Consider the following 25,913-nt stretch of genomic DNA (forward strand, 5'->3'; position numbering starts at 1 on the left):
GTTGCCTTTAGAGTGGGGCGTGGCCAAAAGATTTTCGGCATTCCGATAGAAACTGGCAAGACAAATAATAAAATCGAAAATAATGCCATGTTTCAAAATTGTGGGCATGACAGTAAACTGGACGTGGAAATCTTCCTAAAGCTTCCTGTGCGTCTATGTTAGAAGAATCAGCATGCTTTACTCTTTTTAAAATTCGAGCTTTTATAGCTCCTGAGATCTCGACGTTCATACGGACGGACATACGGACAGTCCGACATGGTCTGATTATCTGGCCTAGTAATTCTGATCAATCCCATATCCTATATATTATATGTGTATGCCCACAACATAGTACATATTTTGAAACGAATATATAGTGTAGTCTAGTATACGCTTTTACTGTACGAGAAACGTCCTTAGAAAGTCTATGATAGCTATGATTTCAACTAGTGCTTTATGATTTAAAAACTATTTTTTTCTCTGTTGCAAAGATTAAATGCAATCTGCTTTCTAGACACTATTTTTTATTTTCTTTTTAATTTATGCACTCGCAACTGCGGTTGCGCCCATTGTCGCATAAATTCATTCTTAATTAACAAGAATGAGGAGCACATCCCGACATGCCGACGACGAGCGATTTGCAGGTTGTTTGCCCAGATGACAAACAAAATAATTGCTGCAATTTAGCCACCACCAGCCAAGATCCAAACAGCGGAGTATTTGTATCCGAGTACATATATGCACACAGGGGAAGTGCAGTCGGCGCAAATTGAGCTGTCTTGGGCTAATTCAAACGATTAATTCGATAAGCTTACAGCTCAAATCGGCAAACAGAAAGACGAACGACGGTTGGACAAACTGGCAGCCAATTGATTGAGCAGTCGATTGCGATTGCTAGGGAAGTCTGTGGCCAAAGGCCCGGTGCAAATTGGCGCGTCGGCTGGTTTGGAGTACAAAGCACCACAAATTGTTCCAGTTTCCGAGGCGCAGATAAATCTATTGAGATATCGGTACCCGGTTCCTCCATACATCGCCTCGTTCCTCATCGCAGATGCACTTTTGCTGGACCGTTAGGCCCACGCAGGCCAAATGCATCTTGGCGAGAACTGTCTGGATTTCATAGAGCTTGTGGCACGATCTTCCGGAGAACTGTTGCCTCAAAGCAATCACTTGACGGAGGGCATAATCTTTATGGCAGGCCAATGAGGGAACTTTTCGACAGGTTGAGCCACGTCCCGAAATAAAGGGATTAGAGGTTAACGGAACTAGTTGAACTAGTGACCTTTGCAATTACAGTTTTCAGAGTTTAATAGAAAGTCAAATAACTAAATACAACTATTTTGTAAGAAAAACATTTTAAAGATATCTTAATTATCTTAATTTTACAGAGAAATGTCCAAAGGAATGCAAATTGTCACTGATTGGCTATCTTTTTTGAAAATGACCACTTAGTTAAGGCCTCCTTACAATCTCCTGGATCGAAGACAATCAAAAGCAGGCATTCGCACGACTTTTTGCCGGCCAAACAAATCGCTAATGGCACAATCAATGCAAAATTGCGTAATTAAAGCCAGATGGCGATCGGTTTGGGCCACATTTGATTTTGATCAATGGCCAGCAGTCAGTCCACGGAAGCCAATTTACCAAAGACACAAAGCGCGTTCGTCGTCAACCCGTCAAGTTGTGTTAAATTGTATAATGAGTACAGCACTAACAATAACAATTATTGTAAGTTATTGTATCGCAAAGGGGAAACGAGTTTGGATGACCAACAGGTGCCACATTCAGCCTGCATTTTTGATACTTGGAGTGGGAATGGGGACATCGGTTAACTCCAATCTTTAAGTACTTACAAATGGGCCATGTGCAAGTAGTGACGAAATCAGTGAGCAAATTTTGATAAATCGCCCTCTTATCTTATCAACCTAAAAAAACAGTTTTTGACATGACTGAAAATAGGTTATAAGCATATTTGCCCAAGCCTCTCACTGATTTTTGTGAAACCCATCAAAGTTTTTACACTTGGTTGAGTTTCTGGAATTTTTCAAGTACTTATTGCGAGAAGTACATAAAAGTTCAACGCTGTGGAAATCATTTTTTTGTCGGGCTTAGTTGTAGTTTTGCTAATGGAGGAGTAGTAAAATCTTAAAAAAAAATTATATTTTATAATCTGTCTTCGGCAGATTTAAGCTTTTAAAAACCACTCGAACAAGAACTATTTTTAGTCACTGTTTGTTCTTCGGATATTATTAGGCCACTTGCACTTTGCAAGTTCTGTAGTTGACTTCTTTGCACTTCGACATTTGTCAGTTGAAAAACTTTTACACAAATAAAAGTTGTTAGCATTTTCACCCAACTCTGACAACGTTTCCTTGTACTTTACTAAACGTGGGGCTATGCAAATCGAATAGAAGAGATTGGGGTAGTCAAACAGACAATGTTGCAATTTAGCCTTTAATGAAGTTGACAAAGTAATTTTGCAGCAGACTCACTTTCGTGTTTTCATGTTCGGCACTGCCCAACTAATCATAGGCCAGGTTGGTATATCTTTGTATCTGAAATGAAAGGAAACGCGAAGATAGCAATCGAAATGACTTTATTACTCTCAATTGATACAATTTGGAGGCTACGCCTGTTTTTCATTTTTGGTTTGACCAAATTGAAATTTATTGGCGAAACAAAAGGAGAATTATGCTGAACGGAATTTAATAAATTATCAATTCTAGTGAGGCTACATGTGCAAAATTGGGAATTAAGCGGTCTGCGAAGCTCGTGGCACATTTAATAATTCAATTGTCTTTTCCCGAAACGAGGCAAGCGTCTGACCCGATTTCGATTCGATTTAAATTCAAATCAACTTTTCAAAGCTGGCGGCAAATTTATGCAGTTTCAGGTTCCCCATCTACTTTGTGCTCATCCGTTCCCCCAGAAGCCACACAAAAATGCAAAATATGTGCTAAAAACTAGAAACCTTCTCAGCATAATTACGCAGTTCGACATTTGTGAAGAGCTTCAGCTCCAGCATCGTCAGAATTTTTGGCTAAAACGTAGAAATTTCGAAGGGGATTTTGGCTGTGTGCGGAGAAGTTTCTTACAACTTTCTGTATCGTATGTCGACAAAATAAACATTTTCAGCTGACAGACAACGTCGAAGCCAACGAAGATAAACAAACAAAGCCCCAGAATGCAGTTGCTCAAATTATGAAAGATCTGCCAGATCAAAGGGATGGGTATAGCACATATATAGCACATAGTGGGGCAAATGGGGAAATCCTGACATTTTCAAGTGGCTGTGATCCGCCATAAAATTGCAATTATTATTATTTTTGGACTGCATTCGAGGAGTTTTCGATTATTATTCGCCTCTCGAAATGTCAAAATGTTTGCTCCGAATGGTTTGCATTTCGTGCATCGATTGAGACAATGTTACGGAAAAGGAAATCTCGTGAAAGTAATCTGCATATTTTCCTTTTGCATCGAGAGCAATTATTGATTGTGGGTGTGTTTTGTATTGCAGATTCGCCGATTCGGTTGCAAAGGACACTTGAGGACGTCTTAACCAATAGGTAATTATATTATATTAACTTTGTATTTAATTGGATAAAGAAACAAGGAAATCTGCCAATTAAATGCGACATCTTTATGCTTAATATAGTATATAATCATAGACTAAACTGATTAGGTTTAATTCTCATAAACATTCCTTTCATCTTTAGTTATTTCTCAAACACAATTTCACTTCTTCAATGAATTCCCACTTACAAATGTGCAAGGCAATTGTATTATAAATTTCACTGGGGAAATGCAAGCATATATTTCAGCTGCCAGCTCGATATGGATGCCATTTCTTCAGTTCATTTGGCTAATGCAATTTGTGCCACCAAAAACCGCCCACTCCAATGTGGTTACACCTCGTGGCCCTCTTGTCAATACTCACCGCACATTTTGCGCAATGCCAGGCGGCGACTTTGGTTTTCATCTTTTGGATTTCATTTTCTGCCTCTTGTAGACGGTTTTCATTTACACTTATTTATATTTATTTCCACACATCGCCTTCGATCGGAGACCCATTTGCAGCATTTATTTATGCTGATTCCTTTGGGCACTATCGCCGTGTGCATTTTTTATGGAAAAGGGAGTTGCAACTGCATTTACCACAAAAAGTTAGCGATAAGGCGATGGAGTGGCATATAAATTAATAAGAGTGCAAAATGGAAAAGTTTATGCCCTCTCACATGGCGCATACGTAATAATTTCCAATGGCACTTCTGTGGCCTTAGAGCCACAATTTACCTAATGCCACAAGATCAATATTTATACTTGGGCAATATTTGAACAATTTGTTTCAAAGCCACAGACATACTTAGCAAACCAACTGAGTTGGTAGAAAAACCGGAGTGAGTCAAATTGCAGATGATTCAGTTCCTCCCGTGGATTGAAAACACACCTATGTATAGCTCCAGTTGGCTTAGTCAGCAGAGAGACTCATTCCTCTATTTTACGACCAGAATCAATTTGCATGCCATTTGCTGTGTCAAAGTTTTCTGTATTTACTTATATTTTTTGCTTTTGACCATATACGTTGCGCTGCCTATGAGAACGTAATTTGATTTTCAGATATCGAGTTTGATTTGTGATTTTTGTGGCGATTCTAAATGGCTCGCCTTGACATTTCGTGCTGGAAAAATTTAAATATAGATTAAAAAACGACGAAAGCGGCTGGCCGAGTGGTGTGGAGAGCATCATAATCTGCTGGGCCATTAGTAAAAAAAAAAAGCTAATGCCACGCCCACTGTCCGCCCACGCTGCCACTCAATCTATAAATATGCCAGACTTTGCATAGCCGTAAAGTCAACAAAAGGCATCCGCAGAATGGAATGGGATGGGATATGATGATGCAGCAGCTGGCCGGGATGCCAAGGATGATGGTTAAATGGGCGGGGGCTTTTAGGGGGTGTTTTATGGTAGTTCTGGGGATTCAATGTGGGTGAGTAACTGGCGAAGTTGAATGGTGAGCAACGAGTGCAGCAGACCGGTTGCCTATAAATTACAGTCAAACGGAAATCATTTTGCATGCATGTCCTGCCGCCTGATTTGTGAAAAGAAACCATGTCCTGTGCAATTTCAACAATTCAGTAAATAGGCGGGAAAATTTCCACTTGGCCAGCCATTGTCAACACTGCGTATACGTGATGGGCCCAGCATTAGCCAGGCCATAAACTAACTTTCCATAATGCGATTAGCCCCAGCAACACCATGCAGTCCACCTACCCCAATCTGCGAGAAATCGCAAAATTTCTGCAGCACACGCACAAAAACCAAAAGCGAAGCAACAATTTTTCAGCCTCAAAGTGATTTCAAGGCAACTCATGTGGATGCGAGATGTGGGTGGTGGCCAACAAACAAGATAAAACTTTTGATTTATCGTTGACACGAACGCCAAGAACAGAAAGAGCAGAAAGAACAAGCAGGACACGAGGACCAGAGGAGCAGAAACATAACCAAAACCAAGTTGGAACCAAAACCAAGACCAGCACTAGGACCTAGGTCCTGCTGGAATTTTGGCCAGCGGGAGGCAACTGCAAACTAACTTGGCACAGAAATGCGTGCGTCGATAACGAAAGGCAGGCACATACAGAAAAAACACTAGAAATTATTTCGAATTTTAATACATTTTGCATAATGCTCTTGTTTAAAAAATGTAACATTATCCGAAGAATTAAGTTTAATAACACAATAGCAGTAATGGAACCTTAAGTGCTATGCTATAAGATGAAGATATTCCAGATGTTGGAACGTTTGGGAACATTTTGGAAAATCAACATTTTTCTCTGAGTGTGCCTGCATTAAAGGCAATTACACAGCCATGAAGGAGGAGAAGCAATTCCAGGAGAAGTGCGTAGGACGCAGTGTCAAGTGTGTGTCACGACACGCGTCGACAAATTTGTGGGCTCCCAGCCGAAGTGCTGCAAACAAGCGAAAACTCTGCAGCTTCTGCTACACGAGGCAAATGAGGTGGTTTTGGGGGTTTGGGGCGAGCGTAGAAGGAAGACAAGAGGCACGGACAACAATGGGCACCTAAATGGTCAACTTGCTGACCGGACGCTCGGATAACATCGCCAAAACAATTTACCCCAAACCAGATACAGCAGAAACAACTCTGAAAGCAAAGTTCCGCAATATTTGTTTGTTTTGCCAGCCTTAATTTCCACAAATATTAGCCCGCCCGCATTTTTTCGTTTGTTCACTTTCGGGGGATTTGAACTTGAAAACAATTAATAGAAAATATTTGTAGGCAGAACGAAAATACTACAAGTGACATTTTTATGTCAATGGAGTGGGCACACAAAACAAGGCATATCATTGAAGAGACGATCTTAAAAGCGATGATCGACTTAGCAGAATTTACATCATCGCTGAATTGGAATTATATATGCACTGAAAAATAAACTAAAAATTCGCAGTATAGAAATTTATAAAAAAATTCTATGTAATGTGAAATGAAAAATCACTTGTTTTCATATTATAACAAATAAAACAATATTTTAATGAATAATATTAGTTTATTACTTTTAGTGGCGGTACATATTCTTTTCCTCCACTTTCTTTTGAAATGTATATGCACATTATATTGATTTTGTGTGCCAAAAAACAAGGACTCCTATTTTCTTCAAGTGTACGATCTGATAGTATCAGATAGGCTGGGACACCCCTCCGTCGAGTGAAGTAAAATAAATTTGAGCGGCATGACATCACTTCAGTCTACTGCCTGAGTTCCAATTGCCGGTCGAGTACGTGTTTTAAATGCTGACGTAGCCGCTGGCGCCTGCGCCCAATGCAAATCTCCAAGTTTATTTGGTCGATGACGTTGTCTTCTAATTCGACATGCACATATGTATGTGCATACATATAAAATCTGAGCGGTTGGAAAATATCGGAATTGCGGTTACGTGCGGCAAGTCAAAGACGAACTTGAAGCGATTGCCGTGGCTGATTATTTATTGGGGGACCCAAGAGCTCTCGGCTGAGTTATGTCATATAATTTTGGAGTAGGACCCCTAAAAGTGCGCACACCTTTTGCGAGGCAGGTAGAAATGATTGATAGGTCGGTCTGTGGATTTCGAACTGCAGCCAAGTTTATTTGTGATGAGTTCTGGCGAATTCTGGCCAGAGCGTAACGTGATGGAGTTGGGATTTATGGCTCCAAACAGAATGAACGGGTCATTTTTTGGGTCTTATTTAAACTGCCCATCCGACCGAGATGAGGATAGAAAGAATATTCTCCATTTGCTTCATTAGGTGGCAGAACTTCGACCGGAAGGAATCCATTTAAAATTCAACTAAACTCATTAAAACCCCTTTTTTCGTCGACGAAACTCTAAATTAATTTCAACTTGACCCGCAGCAGCTGAAAAACACAGTCCAAACTTTAAATGCACTCGAATTCAACTGAAAAGTGCAGCCTCATGATGGTCGGGCACACTGCGTATACTTGATATCGCGCATACGCCGCATGGGACCACTAATACTGCGTTGCCCTGCAGTGCCATCGTCCTGTCAAAGCAGCAAACACACAACACAAGACACAATGACTTGTCAGCAACTAAATGACTTTCACTTTTCTCGCTCGAGAGTGAAGGGTATTGTACAGCTTACACAGGAATTATATAGTAGAAAGCGGAATATGAAATCATTTTGTGAAAAGCAATGGATTTCGTCTGCAAATATAAAATACGAAATATACAATATACTACATATATTATAATTACAATTACTTATATTTACCTTAGTTTCTAGTTACGCATCCATAATTTGTCTGCGTGTATGGTTAGCTCCGTGTTGAGATGTGCATCAGTGAACAGCTTGAAATTCCAAGAGGACAAAGTTGAGGGCTGACGATAGCAAAGACCCTCGGTTGAGGGCTAAATAAAGAAAGGAAACTTTAGTCAGAAGGCTTGACAGAAGCGGAGATAGCACATCCAACCGCCACAACCACTACGTGTTGGCTCCTCACCGACAGATTCCGCACAGGTAAAGAATGAAAATGCAGGCAATTGCACACAGGTAGAAATGTTCAAGGGTGCAAAAATCGTAGAAATGGTAGAAGCCATAGAAATGACTGAAATGGCAGCTGTGAAAACGTTTCTCGGCTACTTTTTGCTTAAAATCGAGGCAGACGGAGCAGCAAGAGATTGAGTGGAATCTGGTGGAGATGCGTATAAATTATATTGGACGTCGACGATTTTCCCATAGACGAGGAGTTGAAATGCTGCAGTTCAATTTGCGCCCGGTTTTCAACTGAATCTGAACTACTTGATGTGGCGCACATTGTGATTGCATTTAAATCAATGAAATGCGCATAAATTAATTAAGCTGGAGCGAAACACAGTCGAAAAGAAAACCATTCGTTGTTTTTATAAATGTTTAACTTCCTATAGCTACAAATTAACCGCACAAAAACATTTACCTTTAATTAAGCCGCAAACTGGTATTTTAGCCAGCAATTTGCTATCGATTTTTAGTGTTTGTTTACTTGGTCGCCGAGCTAACAGACTCTATGCAAATTCGTTTGGCAACTTAATTATGCCAAGAACGGGTTGGATTCCCGGTAATTGATTACGACATCTGCTGGCCAGGAACTCCCCCAACCTAGTAGATATGACATGGTCAAGATTAATGCCACCAATTTGTCCACTTCTTACCTAACCACCGTATGCCGATCTCTAAGCTTTTTTAATTTATTTGGCAGCCGTTTGCATTGAACCCGACATGAAGAGGTTAAATCCAAAAGATGTGTTTCCTTTTTTGGCTTTGGCGGAGCCATTCAACTTTTGCTTTTTAACACGAATTCGTGTTTGGGCAACTTGATTGATGGTTGACGAGTTCTGCGAGTGGGTGATGATCTACTCAAGAGATCTCAATTATTGGCAATCATCTTGGTTCGCAGTTCTTAAATTCTCAGCGCTGTTTTCGATGCGATTCTAATTACGACTAAATTACATATCATATATCATCGCATAGGCATAAACACTTCGTGGAAGTCCATAATTTATGCTAATTCCCAGCGCCGAGCAGCAAAAATAGCACCTCATAAATGTAAATTCAACTCCCAAATAGAGGAAACCCCCTTCAAAGGTAATCGCACGCCCCTTGCTCATTTATCAGCATCTTTTTTTCAGATGGCGGCCACACGTGTGTTCTTTTTTTTTGTGTTTTGTTTTCTGATTACGATACCCGTTCTCACAGGGTATGCTATTCCCTTGGGTATTTGGAATTTGGAGGCTTAAAACCCAGAGTGCTGATGAGCTTATTCCTAACCTCGAGTGGCTGGTTCGACAAGGCTATGGAAAAGGGTCGGATTTGACAGATTCTGCCTTAAAAAAGCCGAATAACGAATACAATATTTCGGGTCTCTCTGCTGCCGCTTGATTGATTCCCATATTTTTAAATAATTTTGTATGACTCCACTTCCCCCGAAACTTGTTGAAACAATCCGATTAATCTCTAGCATATTCAGCTGCGCTGATGTCGTAATTTTTAAACTCGAATTATTGCCGACGCGCCCATGCTGCCGACCAAGTTCAAGATCAAGGTCGTACGATTTCCCCTTCATCATTTTCCGCGACATTTGAATGTCGTCTGGGCTCCCACATCCGACTGCATTCAAAGTGGGTCATAAATCAGTCAAATTCCGCCCACTGGCAAACATTTTCCCTGCGCCTACTTGCGTGTGGGTACCGTCTCTCTTTTTATTAGCCACTTAAGCGAATGTCGAGTTGTAATAATGTTGACAGAATCGTGGATCGGCGGGGAATTGAAAGTCTATATCTACCGGCAACTCTCTTGTCATCGCGTCAACGGGTCGGGCAAACAAACCAGAAGTGAAGTAAACAATTCGACTGCGGAGCCAGCAGGTACGGCTTCTAAACGTGCCCAAGATCGCTACACTCAAAAAAAAATTTTATAAAGCAATTTAAATAAAAATATATAGTATTTATAAAGTAAAATGAAAAGGCAAAAAAATATGTATCACATTTCAGTACTTCAATGTGCCTACAATTTGATAGGATTGGTTGGTTAGCGATCTATATTCGTTTACAGAATGCTTCTTATAATTCCCAACATTTGATTAGTATCTACATGGATGGGTAATGTACCATCTGTCTTAAAGTAAACCCAAGTAGTTTCTTCGCATTTTATAACTATAAACTATAATATTTTCCCTTGTATCGGGCCCATAATGAATGTCAAGTCGTCACCGGTGAGGAATGCGTTGTCGGTTGCCGTTGGCCAAGAAAAGCCAAGAGGCACAAGCCACCAGTGGTGGCTGCGCCCAGCCAGCAACTCCGGCCTGTCTGGCGAAGCTGTCAATCCAGTTGGGCCGGCGTGTGTTTGCTGCTTTAACTCTTTTTTTTGCTTTCCTTCTTTAATTTGTTTGCTTTCGTGGGCATGAATTATTTTACAGGAATTATATGTAATTAGCCGTGTGCGATGGTCTTTGGGGAGTGAAAGGGGCGGCGCTGAATTAGTCGCACGCTCAAATAGCTCAATTAAAATGACACAATCTGGCTTATAATTCGATAGGAGAGTGCAATTAAAACCGGTATTCCACCGCTGAAACTTTTAGATGATAGATCATTTAATTAAGCGTAGTGGTATGTCAAAGGTGAAAGACATGGTGCGGCCAAACTTTTAATTAAGTTCGGTTTATCATTAGATCTTATTTACTCTCACTTTCAGTATAGTTGTAAGACAAATGTTTTCAGTTTTTTCCTAGCAATTTCGGGTTTTTAGAAGCTGTTGTAATAATGTTTATTATATTGAGATATCGGGAAACATAAAAGCTAAAAAGAAAATTTGATTCAAAAGATTAACATGTCGACTCTGACGCCCAAAAATCGCCCTAAACTGCCAGATGTGTTGGTTTCATTCGTTCGCTTGGGTTATTCATACGTTTGGTATTTTCTGAGATATTTCAAATTCAAAATCTTTATTAGCTTTTTGTACGTTGAAATACGAATAAAAATGACAATATTTATAATAAAAAAATATTTATAAACTTGTAGATTAATACAATCGAACTATCCATCAGATGAACATTTCAATTTTACACAGGGACCCCTTTATTTGTATTTAAAGGATCAAGTTCAATTTCTTTGAGTATCTTATCTCACATAACAACACAATTTATTTGAGACCCTTACATGGCAGTTGTTCTAAATATAAGCCATGACAGACCCTTTAAAACAGTTAGCGGATAAACCCGCGGCATTTCAAGTCGTTTATTTAGTGGTGGAAAAGTGGGTCACTGCAACCGGCACACACACCATTCACACACTCGGCGGAGGCACTTCGAGTGTCAACAAATTGAAAATAGAATGCAATAACAAGCCCCAGTGGCAGTGGCAGCTACAGTGACGGCTTTTGACCGGGTTGTCTGCCACTTGACGAGGTGGTTAAAGTTATGAAAGTGCTAATTGAAACGCCACACAATGACCGGCCAAATGAGCCACTCGATGAGTGGACACTGCATCAACCCAACCAACCGACCCAAAGTCGACGATGACCAGTTTCGTGGGCAAAAGCTGTTTATGAATGGGGACCGATAAATAAAATAAATCTGTTCGAATACATGTTCGTCGACTCAATTTGTTTTCGCTGGCGTGGAGGCGTTTGTGTGTCCATCCATCAACGCATACACTTGTTAGAGGCTTATCCGACATATATTTGCATAAAACAAACATTTGCTGAAATAAAATTATGATATGCAGACGAGTTGAGAGATTAACGAATGTTCATCGTTTGTTTTCATTTCGAACCCATTTTTCCAGCCCGTCATCCGGTAGAGCGATGTAAGAAGTGGCCATAGCAAACATAATACAGAGCATAATACAACCAGCTTCATCTTACCCTCAAAAGTCGGGGAAAAAATACCCGGCATCAACAATCATCAAGCAGCAGGCAACAGGATGTGTGGCAGCCATAAAATGTGGTGCTGTCAAGTATTTATCTTAGCTTTATGTGAGTTCTTTCGCATCCACCTCTTTCGATGATTTATTGATTATTTCTGTCATGCCCACAGTTGCTCACACAATTGCGGCGGAGTTCCACGGAAGTGCAGCTCGCGCCGAAATCAACTTCGACGACCCCTCGCCTGCTCACAGTCAGGGTGCAGCAGCTCCAACTTCCAGACCAAAGCGCCGTGTATACGCCTTGTGTCCACCGAAATTCCATCGCGTGGGCACCGATTGCTACTCGCTGGTCGATCAGCGCAGCAGTTGGTTGGAGGCACACTTCTTCTGCAAGGACAAAAACGCCAATCTCACAGAGCCGGGCAAACACGCCGACCGCAAGCTGAGACTTTTCCTTCAGAAACAGGATGCTCTATCAGGCGGTGAGTAGATTCTTACAAATTAAATTACTACCGCAGATCCACCCCAGAATAGTTTAATAAAACCTGTTTTTCGACTTTAGAAAATGATCCTATCTGGCTAGGAGCCACCTATGACCACCACAACAATCGATGGCAGTGGAGCATGAGTGGTCGCAATCTGTCCACCGACTCCTTCAGCCGCACTGATCCCGCGTAAGTGATCTCTCAGATGCTCTTTCCTTTCTTCCTTTATTTCTGTAGATTGATTTAACGCTTAAGCAAAAATTCTAGCTATGTGCAACTTATCTCCAACAGCCAACCGCTGGATAATAACTGTGCCATCTACGATCCAAGCCTCAAGTACCGCTGGTCGGCGCGGCCCTGCTCGGATAAGCTGCGCTTCATATGCCAGCACAAGATGCCAAAGGTGAGCGGTCCCAATCGCTACAAAATCTACAACCGCTGGAACGCTACCTATCCGAACGAGCAGGCCAACGAGGTGGTCCTGGAGATCCTTGAACCGCGTGAAAACGATCGCAGGTAAATGAAAACTAAGGTGTGGCGTCTCCTGGCAAAAGCTGGGTTTCGGGCGAGTCAACGTCCTCCTCCTTCTTTTCCTCGGAAGCTTTTTTATCGGTTTCTTCTTCTGCCAAGAATTCATCCCATTTGGAAAGCCGTTCGTGCGCCTCCACAGCTGATTCGTCAATTCTAAAAGAGAAATTAGGAATTAGCAATTATTTTTTTAGACAATCTCATTTCGAAACTTACTTGTATTTCGTCTTGCCATCCCAGGACTCCGCACTTAGTTGCCGCTGTCCAAAAAAACGCCCCTGCATCATTTGAATGACGAGGTCAGCTTCCTCCGGTGAGGCCATGTTGATCTGGGCAACGCCCTCAGGATGGCGCTGAAATGGGAACTATTTTAGAGAAGATTTCGAGAAACTTTCATTTTCTTACATCATAGATAACCACTTTACGGACCATCCCGCATTTGCTGCACTCCTCCCGCAGATTGTTTTGGTACTCCAATATCAGCTCCACTTCCTTCTCAAAGAGTTCTGGGGTGAAGAGGTTTTTGATGATGACGGTTTTCTCATTCTTTGACCGTTCGCCTCGCATTTTATCTGGACGCCAATCAAATAACCTAAAAATGTCGTTAAAGTGTAAAATTCCACAATCTTTTAATACAACACTCATTTTGGATTACTTACTTTTCCTTCATCTTTTGCAATTTCTCTTTGTCCTTCTTCTTGCGCTTGGGCTTCAGAGCGGGATTGTATTCTCCACGCATTTGGAACTGAGCCCTCTGGACACGGATCTTGTGGCCACGCAGATTGTACTCGTCTAGAATTTTCAGCGCCAGATTGACACTCTCCACCTGAAATAGAAAAAAACTAACTAGTAAATGTTTCTTCTAGGTACCACCGGCGTGTCAAGGCCGAGGACAGCGGCGAAGAGATGATTATTCCCGACCGTCGACGCAATAACAATCGTCGCAACAACAACAGGAACCGTCAGATCAAGAATCAGAATCAACATCCCAACGATGTGAACTACCAGCCAGCACAGCAACGCCAAAGGAATCGTCCTCGTACTTCAAATGTTGCGCCAACTACTACGCAACCGGTTAGCCAGTCTAATGATGTCCTGGCTCCCTCACCCACGCCTCAGCAGATGACCCAGTACGATCGTAAATTGCAACGCCAACGGGAAAGGGAACGTCGCCGACAGCTGCGTCGGCAGGAACGCCAGAAGTTGGCTCGGGAGCAAAAGCGCGAAAGGCAACGTCGCCTTAAGGAGGAACGCCAGCGATTGCAGCGGGAGGAACAGCAGCGCCGGCAGCGATTGCAGCACGATGAACCCAAACCCCAAGTGATCGATGAACTGCGTCAGCGATCTGATGAGGATCTGGATAAGAAACAAAGGGACGAGCACGAACAGAAGCTAAGAAATGAACAGGAAAAGAAACTAAGGGAAGAACAGCAGAAGCAACGCGATGAACAGGAACAAAGGAACAGGGAGGAGCAGGATAGACTCAAACAGGCGGAGGACGAACAGCAGGCTAGGAACCACCAGCAAGAGCTTAAGGAAAACCAAGAACAGCAACTCCGTGAACTTAAAGCTAAGCAGGAGCGAGAGAAGCAGGAACGGGAATACCAGCAGCAAAAGCGTGAGCGCGAGCTCGAGCTACTGAAGCAACGGCAGGCTGAAGCAGACCGCCAGCACGCAGCCGACGAGGAAGCAGAGAAGCTACGGCTGGAGCGCATCCAAAAGCAACGCGAACTGGAGGCACAACAGCGACGAGAGCGCGAAGAGCAGCGCCGCAAACAGCGCGAGGAACAGGAGGAACAGGATCGCCAAAACCATGCCAAGCGTCTGGATGAAGAGCAGCGACTGCGTGATCTGTATGCAGATCGCATAAGGCTGGCCAATACCGAGCGGGAGAAGCAACTTGCCGAGGCCCATGAAACCAAGCGACTTGAGGAGCTGAAGCTGAAAGAGCAGCTAAAGAAACAGGAAGACGAGCGGCAGGAGCAGATTCGACGCGAGCAGGAGGAGGAGGATAAGCGCCTGGAACTGGAGAGGCTTGAGGAGGCTCGCCGATTCGAGGAAAAGGAACTAAAGCGCCTGCACGAGGAAAACCAGCGGCGCGAGGAGCAGAAGCTCCAGCGCGAGCGGGAAATAGCACTCCGCGAGGCCGCGGAGAAAAAATTAGCTGAGGAGGAGGAAATGTTGCGCAAGGAAGTGACTGAAGAGGAACGCAAAGTGAAGCAGCGCCTGGAAGATGACATGCGACAGGCGGAAGAGGCGCGTAAAGCCAAGGAGGCGGAGGAACGGGCTGCCGAAGAGGCCAAGGCCGCCGAGCAGAAGCGACGCGTGGAGGCGGCCAAAAAGAAGGCCGACGAGGAAGTCAAGGCCAAGTTGGAGGAAAAGAGGCGTGAGTACGTGATTCGAATCTCGGAGCTGAGTCTCGAGGACCAGAAGAAGTTTATCGAGATGCGCAAACGGCGCAAGCAGCTGAAGGAGAAAAAGGAACGTGACCAGCGGGCAAAGGAATTGAAGAGGATACAGCAAGCCATGCGATTGGACGACAACGAGTAGAAGTCCATAGAAGTCCTGGCGGCAGTCAAATCACCCCGCACTAACCAATACTAACCGAGACATATCGATCACAATTGGTTCCACATACGCACCGTTGCCCAGTCGATCCCTTTTCGATAGTTTTCTTTGTGCTTTAATTAAAACAAAACACAAGATGAACACGCAAAAGTATTATTTACCAGAAGAGAAAGGAGAATGAAGGAACATTGCTGCAGAAGCAGATTTTGTCGGTTAAGGGGAATCAAATTTCAATTTCAATTGCATTTCGATCGAGCAGGAAACCCAATCTCCATGCGCTTCGCTAGCTATTTTAGTACTGTACAGTAAAGATATACTATATATAGGTTTAGGATATGGACACGCCACATACTCACACAGCGCACAGGACACACCGTAAACACACGGCAACCAGTCACGCATGTTTCCTTAATAACCGAACTAGAAGTTAGCAATCAATTTTAGAGCCAATAAACCCCACAGACGCAAAATCAATTTTTTAAACTCAAGCACAGAACTACGGAAATATTTATAGTGAGTAAAACGTAAGATTGAATGGAAAACTCCTTTGGGTCAGAGCCCAGCAGTGTCCAAGTCCCATGCCTCCCCACACTCGGTTTGCCTATGGTGTCCTCGAATCGGGCACAGCGAAGCAATAATTTACTACTAATAATCTTTTGATAACATCATCGGATGGTCACCGACCATTTCCTAACTTCTAGATTACAAAACTATATTTTACAAAGATGTATGTAATAACTAACGTATGTTTAAATGTAAATTTTTATGTATTTTTTAATACCTCAAACGCGAAAGGCAAAACAAAAAAAAGGAAAAAACCTCGAAGGCAACTTTCTGTACATTTTGTTTCGTTTAATGTTGAAATTGAAAGCTGGCAAGGACGGGAATGAAATCGAAAGGAAAAGCAATTTTACAGCCAAGTAAATGCATTTTAATAGTAAACTAACCAATTTTAAATATTATTACTCTACACACGGAGAAATGAAAAGCGAATAAAACTAAATAGTCAGCGAAACGTTAGCAAAGAAATCATAAAAGAGGAAAGCAGTACACAAATGTAATACGAAAACATATGATAAAATTACCATATAATATTTATGCAAGATAAATTCTAGTTAAGGCGCAAACAAAGTAAAATAATGAATAAAGTTTGAAAAAACACAAAACAAAGAGAATGAATCCGGAGTTTTAATTTAACACTTACCTTGATGTAATCACACAAGCCATCGCCCTTGATTTGTCCATCCTTTTCGGCATACAGTTTCAGCTTGAACTTCTGGGTCTGCGGATCTCTCATGACCATGCCACACTTGCCCATCAGATCGGCAAACTCATCCATAGTAATGTCCAGGGGCAAATTGGAGACGTACACCTTGGTGTTCTGCGAGGGATCCATTTCGAACCATTCTAAAACAAGATTATCATTAAAAAATAGGTAATGAATCTAAATGTCGAATACCACGTACTTGGGGGCTCCTGGGCCTTTCGCTTGCCAGTGGGCACTGCAGCGCTGGATGCTGGATTGTCTCCGGACATGGCAGCTTCCGCCTCTGCCGTCATACGCTTGAGTTCCTCCTCCTTTCTCTTGGCCTCAACCGCCTCCTTTTCAGCCTTCTCTTTCTCCCCCGCTGAAGTGTTGTCAATGAATCCATAGTTCATTTGGTAGCGGGCCATAAAATCATCATCGATCTTGGGGAACCAAGCACTCTTGGTTGCATCCCAAAAAAACTTTACTCCATCCTTATCGGTGTAAGTACGCTCACCATGCTCATCCACACCGTAAACGCCTTCCTGGTTCGGTTGCTTGGGTACCCACTTCTTTTTCTCGTCATCCCACTTGTAGTGCTCCGTTTCAGTTTCCTGTTGTTTGGGCAACCACTGTTGGGTTTTGGGACACCACTTGTAGTGCTCGTTTTCGTAGGGATCACCAGCCTGTCCAGCAACTGTTTCATCAATGCTTAAGGGTTGCCAATTGTTTCCGGTGGCGCACCACTTGTATTTCTGCTTCGTGCTGGGATCGGTGTATATAGCCCCGCCATCCGCTCCATAGGTCATGTGCTCCTCGTAGGCAGCGAAGTCCTGAGATGAAGTTTCATCCGTTTTGTCCGCGTGATTATCCGATTGGTTTTTATTTTCCGTCGGCTTGTCATCAACTTCTGGGACTGAAATGGTGTTGGGAATTGGTGATGTCGCTTCCTGCCCTTCTACCTTTTCCTTTTTTTCTTCCGCTTCTTCGGATTTCTCCAGCTGCTCCGATTTACATTCACCTTCGTCGCTCATTTTGCGTTCTTTAATTAAAGCAAGTCGAGAAGTATACTACATTTAGTTTCTTCCTCTCCTTTATTGCTGCGTGGGCGGGACAGTCGCCTAATTCCCAGCTCATTTCATTTCTTTCCCAGGACAACAAATAATCACCACGTGAAACAACAAAACTAAATTGCAGGAACGTGCCCATATTGCTTGACATTGCAGAACAATAAGGGTGAGGAATGAGAGAGCATTCCAAGAAGGCACCGGGAAAACACCATGCTTCTTTTTTGCACCTCTCGCCAGGCGAGGTAAACAATTTACACAATGATTGCCATTTTCCCCCCATGTATTCCAGTATGTGTGTGTGGGTCAAGCTTGGGTCGGGTAATAAAATTAAATGAAAAGCGCACGCCACTTTCTGGGCGGCATAAGAAAAGACCAACACAAATCCCAAGAAAGAACACAAACAGTGTCGGGGAAAAAGGACTTGGATACCGCCGGCCCGCTGAAGGTCAACTAATTTCGTGTTATATTTGGGACAGGGAACCCTTCTCCTTTTTCGCTTTTCGAATCGATTCCCCTGGACTGACCGCCAGGTTCAATCAACCTTTGGCCCGGAAAGTACCATTTAGAAGCAGAAGCCAAATAGATATGTCAACCTATTGACACATCGCTTGAGAGTTCCGGCAGCTGACTCGCAGGTTCTTGACCGAATCGCTTTACGTCATCCCCAACATCTTAACCCAATCGAAGAGGGTTCAATGGACTCTGTCTAATTGTCACAACTTAAGGCCACTAAAAATAGGCTCAAAAACCACAGAGGTTCCGAGTTCAACGCTCAACGAGTGGGCAGCATTTGCATGTACTCGCACAAGATTCACTATTCCTGCACAGTCAGCGGATGAAGGCGGATCCACCAGGGGATTTGGACTAAGGAGGGGAACTTCCTGGCAAACTGGCACATGCAACAGACCATGCCCACTCCTCGCCCACAGGGAAAAGCGGAAAAGGGCGGAGAGCACGGCAGGAGCAATTGCAGTTTGCAGGCCAAACAACTTTGTTAGGGGATTCATAAATTACATAGACATTTGAGTACATACTCGAAACGCTCACGCCACAAAGTGTGGCATATAATACAGAATGTTTAGACTCCAAATAGAATACTGAACTAAAGAGAAAACAATCCTTAGCAAGTCAAATCTTATATACCCTTGTAAGAGAGAATGCAATAGTCGAGTTCCTCGAGTATCCGATTTTCTTTCTCGCACTTCCACTGGCTGAGTAATGGGTATCTTAAAGTCGAGCAACTCGACTGTGGAGGTCTTCTCTCTTGCTTAGATGAAAACCTTAACCTGTAAATATGTTATATTATCGTGTTTCAATGTTGGATAATTTGGCATAACTAAGAGTTTATGAGACTCCTATAAATACATATCAGATCCGAATAAGCCATTCTGAAGTTTAGCTGCACAGTAAGATAATTTATCAACCTTTGTCTGCACACCTTTGCCTTTCCCAATCGTTGGGAACGCACTTATTGCATAACAAAGTACGGAAATCAAATGAAACCTTCTTGGGATGCCAGCAGAAATCAATTAATTGACGCAAATTGTCTGCGAAAGCCTGCAAATGTGGAAAGCACTAGCCAGTTGGCTAAGTTTTATGACGGCGCCTTGGAGGTCATAAAATAGTTACCCAATTTCGGCTAAACGACGCCATTCCAACGCCCAAACGTGAATTAATTAACTTTTCAGAAATGTCGCGAATTCGCAGGACACTCATCCTGTCCAAATGTCAACAGGTCAAGGGAAAGGAATTTGGCTTCTGGAGGAGACGAAACCGAGACTTATGCGCAGTGAAAGGGAAAAGAAACGACCCAATCACACACAAAAATAATGTTATTTTTACCGTGGCTCGTATTCCGAGAGATTTGCAAACATTACTCACAAATGCCATAAATACCATGAAAGGGAGCGGGTGAACCGAAACTCCAGGCCGAAAAAAATCGAATTCCCATACTCGCTCTTTGGCGCACGGAATAACTTAACTCGGGAAAAACGGACAGAGTAGGGTGACTCACTCCTGAGCTGGGCCAAACTCACTCGCTCACATTTCCATAGCATACCTATAAGGGCCAAGCAACGCCAGCCAAAATGGCCCTATATTGATGGCCCGTTTGTGGGTGGTGAGAGTGAGTCGGTGGCTAATGGTTAGCCAGCTAGCCAACTACCCAGTTAGCCTGCTAGAGTGCTAGCCCCAGTCGTTCTCACTGACCAGTACGCGCTGGGACGTTCGACTGACCGCAAGTACCGGCCAGAGTAGCCACGGAATAAACCGCCTCGGGAATTGAGAGCACGCAACTCCAAATGGCATTGTTGTGTACAGATATGTGCGCCTAGGGGCCTCCCCACAAGCATTTCAAATGCAGCCGGTGAAAAATATGCAAGAGGCTCACTAATACTAAAATCAATAAAAGTTTAGCATATAAAGTTAAAAACGCAAATACAGAGAGACACATAATCCCAAAATGGATATACCTGCTAGCGGAGCCATTTTCACCCTGGGCAAATCCCATCTGGCGGAGAATACCCAAAGCTACTTCTACATCAAAAACGATCCTGTGAAGCGCCTGATTTCCGGTCCAAACCAGAGCGCTGTCATTTGTGGTAATTACGTGACCCCAAAGTCCTTACACTGCTCACCACCAATCCTTTGACTCCAGTCAAGTGGTCAAGTGAAAATCTATTGTCGGTCGGTTGTCTGTGCCCCGTGCATTGCATGTTGGCTGCAATTTTCTTTAAATAATAATAAGCTCCACTGTTCAGCTTACTTTCACTTTCTTGTTGGCCCAGTCTTGAGTCCGTGTTTTTCGTGTTGCTGGGTCTATTGAATTACTAAATTATAGCCGGCTTTTGCAGCCCGACAAATTTGTAACCAGAATTAGGTGTATTGCAGGGGTGTTTTGAATATTTCATCCTGCCAATCCCCACAGAAATCGAATACATCCGTATATTCCCTGAAAATCTGACACATAGAGAAAATCTTATGTTGGGAAAGTTGTTTGGAACTCTACGTATATGGTGGTATATAATCTGTACTACTTCTTTAATAAATCTTCCAAAAGACCACTGGTGATGTATCAACAGAATAGTGTAAAATATATATGTATATATGATATATCATTAAGGATATTACTTTTAATGTACTATATTTATCCCACACTAAGCCCGTATTACATAAGCTTAAAATCCACGTTAGACCCAGTAAAGCTGACCAAGCACTTCAAATCACGGCAACTTCGACAACTAATGGGGTCAGACGCGGCGTTAAAATACCTGAAATATGGAGAGAACTCACGAAGTAAAGCCCCAAAAACCGAAACCGAAACTGAAACTAAAACCGAAGCTAACGTAATTGAGGCGTTAACTTATGCGGGGGAGCAGTTAAATAGTTGAAACGTTGTGGGATTGAGGGTTTGGGTTATTCATGGGATTGGCCCACACCCGCGCGCACACTTTCTCAATCAATAAAAGTCAAGAAAAGGGAACAACCCCCCGCCAAACATAATAAAACAACCAAAAACAAAAGCTACCAGCAGCAGGTGAAAGCCAAAACAAATGTCAAACCGTTCTTATCAATTACAGAATCTGGACGGCTATTTGTTTGGGGCGAGAACCACTACGGACAGCTCGGCATTGGTGGCCATGGCGGAGTCTCCGGCAAAAAGGGCGGCGGCAGCCACAACGGCAACGGGGACATCGTCACCAAACCCACCTGCGTGAAGGCCTTGAAAACCCTCGGATTAAAGATTTGCGACGTCGCCTTCGGCAATCACTGGGCCGTGATGCTAACACGTGAGTGAATCAACAAATATGGAGGAAGTTCGTCAACTCGGAGCATGTGTCACCTAAGAAATTGGCCTAACCGAAAGTTTTAGTTTTGGGGAAAAAGTTTAGTAAATGGCAGCAATTGGACAATTGTTTTGCTGCTCAGTTGTGTGTTTATGATTCAATGAGTAGGTTATACTAATGTATCAAAGTTATTAGTAAGAACAAACGTTGAAAGGACTTAACTAAATATATGCCTTAAATTAAGATATCAGTAATATCAGATATATGGAAGTCTATCAAACAGGTATTTAAGGAGAAAAGTAAAAACTTAGGCAATGTTTAAATGGAATGTTCAAAATCAATTTTGAATTGATAGAAGTCATATCTCAAATTGGTAGAAAACCACGTGGCTACCACAACGAACTTTCACAACACATTTGGTAATTTTAATGAATTTAGTTTATAATCCGCATATAAACAATTTCTTCAGACTCCAACGAAATCTTTTTCACGGGTCGCAATATCTTTCCCGAGGATACCCATGTGGCTCAGCACTTTACGAGCGCCCAAGTTGATCAGCAGCCATGCGCCATTATCCGGAAGCCTTTTCGGTTGGAAGAGTTCGATGATTACCTTTCCAAGAACGAGGAGACGGACAACTTTATGACAGTCCAAGCGGGAAAGGAGCACTTTGCAGTGCTGACCAGTAAGTGTTCAAAGGAAAACAAAATGTGTATGAGTTCACCTTCATAATCTCTCTTTTAAAGCCACTGGTCGTTTGATTGGTTGTGGCTCCAATGCCCAGCTGCAGTTAGGAGAACTAGAGGTAGACTACGATGGTCATCCGGTAGAGATTCGTCTTGATGCACCGGTGCAGCAGTTTGCCTGCGGACCGGAGTCCACTCTGGTTTTGACCGCCACCGGGAACCTCTTTCTCACCGGCCACCTCAACGAGTTCGTCTTTCCGCGCTTCACCGAGCTGCAGAAAAATCTGCCGCCCACCGAAGCCATCATCTTTATGCACATTTCCAAGACCAGCGAGGTGTACATTGTGACCAATGCGGGCAGCATCTATCGCAGCTTCGAGTCGCTGCGGAACAAGAGTCTGGTCTTCCAACGTTTCTATGACTACGACTGCGAGGAAAACGGACCCATCTGGAAGCTCCTTAAAGGATTCTCCTTCTATGCGGTTCTCAGCAAGGCCAACAAGTTCTTTACTACGTTCTCGGAGAGCGGCCATCATTTGAAGACCTTCCGTGAAATTTCCAAGTTTAAGAACCTGCGACTATTGGACATCGCAGTGGGGGATCAACACGTCCTGGTGCAGGGCATACCGCGTTCCTCGATGTCGTCTGCATCTGTAAATGGATCAGCTGAACCAAATCGCTACGTGAGCCGTAGTCTTGCGTTGCAGCCGACTGATGCCAATGGAAACAAAGAGGAGATTAGGACACACAGCGGAAGAAGCCTTACCAAACAAGAGGGTATGGAGGAAACTGAGGATCAATCAATGTCGACTACTGTGGGTGGATTGGCAGCTGCAGCAGGAGCCGGAACAGCGGCGGCCATGGAGGCAGTAAAGCATTTAATTAATGGTGAGAAACCAGAAGAGAAGTCAGATTTAACTCGTTACCAGGACTTGAATGCAAATATCGAAAGTGGAGACCTCATGCCTAAAGGACACAATAAACCAAAGGGTAGTGATGAAATGGGTCCAAACTCAAATATTTCTGAAAAAGAGGAAGTTAATAAAATCGAGGGACGGGTTGCACCCGGAAATGAAAATGAAAGCGCCACAGATCAAGAAAAATCAGCTCACAGTCCGAACACGGCTGTAACAAGTCAAGCAATCAAAACAAATAATGGATATAAAGAGATGGAGCCATCGGCACCTGTAGAGTCCCCCGTAATACCAGCGGATACAAAAGAATCATCACTAAAAGCAATTGATTCCCCTGTGAAAACAAAAGGATCATTAGCTAAAACCATAGAATCTTCAATAAAATCAAACTCATCTCCTGTCAAGCCTATGGAATCGATGCAGAAGCTACCCACTCCTCCTGCACATACACCCACCCCTCCCAATTCCCCCACAGAATCTTTAAGGTCGAATAAATCCGCACAAGATATGCAATTAGTTGATCATAAGCCGAAAGTGCCAGGCAGCCAGGAAACACTTTTACGCCCACGCACGCCTTATCCCGAGAGCAGTAGTTCTAGCACACCGCAGACGGTAAAAAAGACGCCGATACGAAACTTTTCATACGAGTCTGCCATGGACCATGACCATCTGGAGAGGACTTCTCCGGAACTGGTCTCTAGTCGGGACACAGTGGAGGAAGTACCTACGGCCAAAATTGAGGTGAACACACCAACACCGCCCACGGAAGACGACGAGCACCTGGCCGTGGAAATAACCACAACGAAGGACTCAACGGACAGCAGCAAAGTGATCAACGAAATACGCTTCATAAACGACGGAGTGGATGTGACGTCCAAGGTAGAGGAACAAATGACAGATACACCATTGGAGAGCTCCGTTGAGGATCTGGAATCAGATGGAGAGCAAATAATGCAACGTGTGGAGGAGCACGTCGTTGACAAAATTGTGACGAACTCTGAGGAGGCGGCATCCAAAGTCGGCGAAGACGCGATGGATGTCATGGACTCCACGCGTAACACGATTCAAACAGCGGTAAGAAATGCAGCAAATGGAGCTCGTGATGCCATGGAGGCTGTAGGCGAGCGAATGGCTACTGGAGCTCGAGGAGCCGTAGATACCGTGGGCGGAGCAGTAGGAGCGGCGGGTAAAGGTGCCCAGCGGATGGCCAGCGATGCAATGCACGCAGTGGAACAAGCAGGAAGTAGTGCAATGCATGCAGTGGAGCAGGCGGGCAGTAATGCGGTCAAAGCAGCCTCCGAAACAAAGCATTCGATGGGCAGGGCCATGGATTCGGTGACCAGCAAGATCTCTACTGAAGTCCAGGGCGCCAAGGAAAACATCTCCTCATTGTTTCAGATAAAAGCGGCAAGGGAGGCGAATCCACAGACCACGCCATGTTCCACACCTCGCGGCGAGGATGACTTGTCCTTCAAAGAGGGGGCACCAAAGACCACCACAACGTTGGGTTCCAACGAGGAGGATGAACGAACAACAGCCTCTGTAAACTCAAACCACAATTCCGCAGGAAATGGCAATGGTAATGGCAACATCTTCGAGCCAAGCACTACCTTTGAAGACCCTCTGGATGCAGTGGTGGAGCGCAGTAAGAAGGCAATGCAGGATGACATCCGGGCTATGCAACTGAGGACAAATTCCCATGTTCAAGCTGTGGCCCAGCAGAAGGAGGAAGACGCTAAGGGATTCGTGCAGCAGGTGATGGACAGGCTCTCGTGCCGTAACGAAAAGGCGGTTAGGATTGAAGGTACCTTTTATTGGTTTTGAAATACAACAAGTCCTTCAGTATATACTTACCCAAATCCTGCTTATCTTCCAAACAGATGAACTGCGTCCGCCGGCTGGAAGTCACAACAAAAACCCAAACAAAGTTAACAGCGAGCTGAGCTTAACCAATGGACAGGCACATGGCGATCAGGCGCAGGCGTCGCGGGTCTGCACGATTTTATAAAACTTGCACCAGCACTTTTCTGAGCAATTGCATTTGGTCTTGAAGTACAATTTAATAAAAAATAATGCAAACGAAATTCCTATATAAGTGTGACCGCAGTGTGACCGTACTGTGGCGTGAGGAAAAAACCTACCAACAACCGTAGAAAACTTGCACGTTCCCATGTGAATGCCTTCAGCGGAACTAGCTCACTTAGCATAGAGATGGCATATTCGATATTCACGAGGAGTCACGTTAGAAAATGATTTGTGATTTTATACTAATACGTTGGGGAAAAATAATTATAAATATGTTCTGGCCTAAATAAATCTGCGACTCTTCCCAAATTTTATCTGTTTTACCAACTTTCCCATTGAGTCAGAGCAGTCATCGTGATTCCTTCACACTCGTGATCAGTAACAGGTCCCCCATAGCTATCGCCCATCCCCAATTGGCACTAGTTCATTCGCGTCTATTTTGTACGCGAAACAGTAAAAAAAGAAATGAAATATTTGTACTATTTTTCTAACGTTTATACGCTTTTTATAAATGAAGACCCAGCCACAGATAATGCTGTGAGGACCCGATTCTGATAGGCGAGAGCAAAGCGCGAACACCCTGCGGAAGGCCCATATCCCCCAAAAAACCGAATCGAGTGCGGAAAATGATGTAAAACGGGGGAAATCTAAACCTGAAAGGCCCCACACAGCACAGCCACAAAATGGAAAGGTAGGTCAATGTGTGGGCGCCCGA

General features: G+C 43.5%; 3 protein-coding genes across 8 annotated transcripts in view; 2 read left to right on the forward strand and 1 right to left on the reverse strand.

The window, feature by feature from the left end:
• LOC6616441 (trichohyalin) overlaps positions 1-16,647 on the forward strand; it is a 41,757-nt gene extending 25,110 nt beyond the window's left edge. For 3 of the 5 annotated variants that reach the window (XM_032718708.1, XM_032718707.1, XM_032718710.1), the window contains 6 exons: positions 3,497-3,545; positions 11,811-12,000; positions 12,062-12,373; positions 12,454-12,565; positions 12,644-12,892; positions 13,771-16,647. In XM_032718708.1, coding sequence (XP_032574599.1) covers positions 11,949-12,000; positions 12,062-12,373; positions 12,454-12,565; positions 12,644-12,892; positions 13,771-15,454 — 2,409 coding nt within the window. In that variant the 5' untranslated portion in view covers positions 3,497-3,545; positions 11,811-11,948 and the 3' untranslated portion in view covers positions 15,455-16,647. The remainder of the gene's footprint in view (positions 1-3,496; positions 3,546-11,810; positions 12,001-12,061; positions 12,374-12,453; positions 12,566-12,643; positions 12,893-13,770) is intronic. The other 2 variants (XM_002040766.2, XM_032718709.1) reach the window with 2 other exon arrangements.
• LOC6616442 (HIV Tat-specific factor 1) lies at positions 12,583-25,112 on the reverse strand. 2 transcript variants are annotated; one of them, XM_032718713.1, is made up of 7 exons: positions 25,028-25,112; positions 16,939-17,760; positions 16,677-16,879; positions 13,564-13,730; positions 13,310-13,496; positions 13,121-13,257; positions 12,904-13,060 (listed from the first exon to the last, which is right to left on the reverse strand). In XM_032718713.1, exons 2-7 carry the CDS (start codon positions 17,750-17,752, stop codon positions 12,904-12,906), a joined length of 1,665 nt encoding a protein of 554 aa, XP_032574604.1. In that variant the 5' UTR covers positions 17,753-17,760; positions 25,028-25,112. The 2 variants fall into 2 exon arrangements, with proteins under 2 accessions (XP_032574605.1, XP_032574604.1); XM_032718714.1 differs by lacking the exon at positions 25,028-25,112 and having other exon boundaries at positions 12,583-13,060; positions 16,939-17,752.
• LOC6616443 (endochitinase A) lies at positions 19,998-25,257 on the forward strand. Its single transcript, XM_002040768.2, has 5 exons — positions 19,998-20,388; positions 21,367-21,576; positions 22,043-22,258; positions 22,320-24,977; positions 25,054-25,257. The coding sequence occupies exons 1-5, from the start codon at positions 20,250-20,252 to the stop codon at positions 25,179-25,181; spliced, it is 3,351 nt and encodes a 1,116-aa protein (XP_002040804.1). The 5' UTR covers positions 19,998-20,249; the 3' UTR covers positions 25,182-25,257.
• Positions 25,258-25,913: the final 656 nt, after the last annotated feature.

The sequence above is a fragment of the Drosophila sechellia genome, chromosome 3L (assembly GCF_004382195.2).
Source record: "Drosophila sechellia strain sech25 chromosome 3L, ASM438219v1, whole genome shotgun sequence".
NCBI lineage: Eukaryota > Metazoa > Arthropoda > Insecta > Diptera > Drosophilidae > Drosophila > Drosophila sechellia.

Excerpts from the sequence above, each read along its gene's own strand:
- LOC6616443 (XM_002040768.2), top strand. The coding sequence starts at position 20,250 with ATGGATATACCTGCTAGCGGAGCCATTTTCACCCTGGGCAAATCCCAT. Across the intron at positions 20,389-21,366 it reads CCAGAGCGCTGTCATTTGTG|AATCTGGACGGCTATTTGTT; the intron begins GTAATTACGTGA and ends TATCAATTACAG. Across the intron at positions 24,978-25,053 it reads AAAGGCGGTTAGGATTGAAG|ATGAACTGCGTCCGCCGGCT; the intron begins GTACCTTTTATT and ends TCTTCCAAACAG.
- LOC6616442 (XM_032718714.1), bottom strand. The coding sequence starts at position 17,752 with ATGAGCGACGAAGGTGAATGTAAATCGGAGCAGCTGGAGAAATCCGAA. Across the intron at positions 13,497-13,563 it reads TTGCAAAAGATGAAGGAAAA|GTTATTTGATTGGCGTCCAG; the intron begins GTAAGTAATCCA and ends CGACATTTTTAG. Across the intron at positions 13,258-13,309 it reads GTAAAGTGGTTATCTATGAT|CGCCATCCTGAGGGCGTTGC; the intron begins GTAAGAAAATGA and ends TTCCCATTTCAG.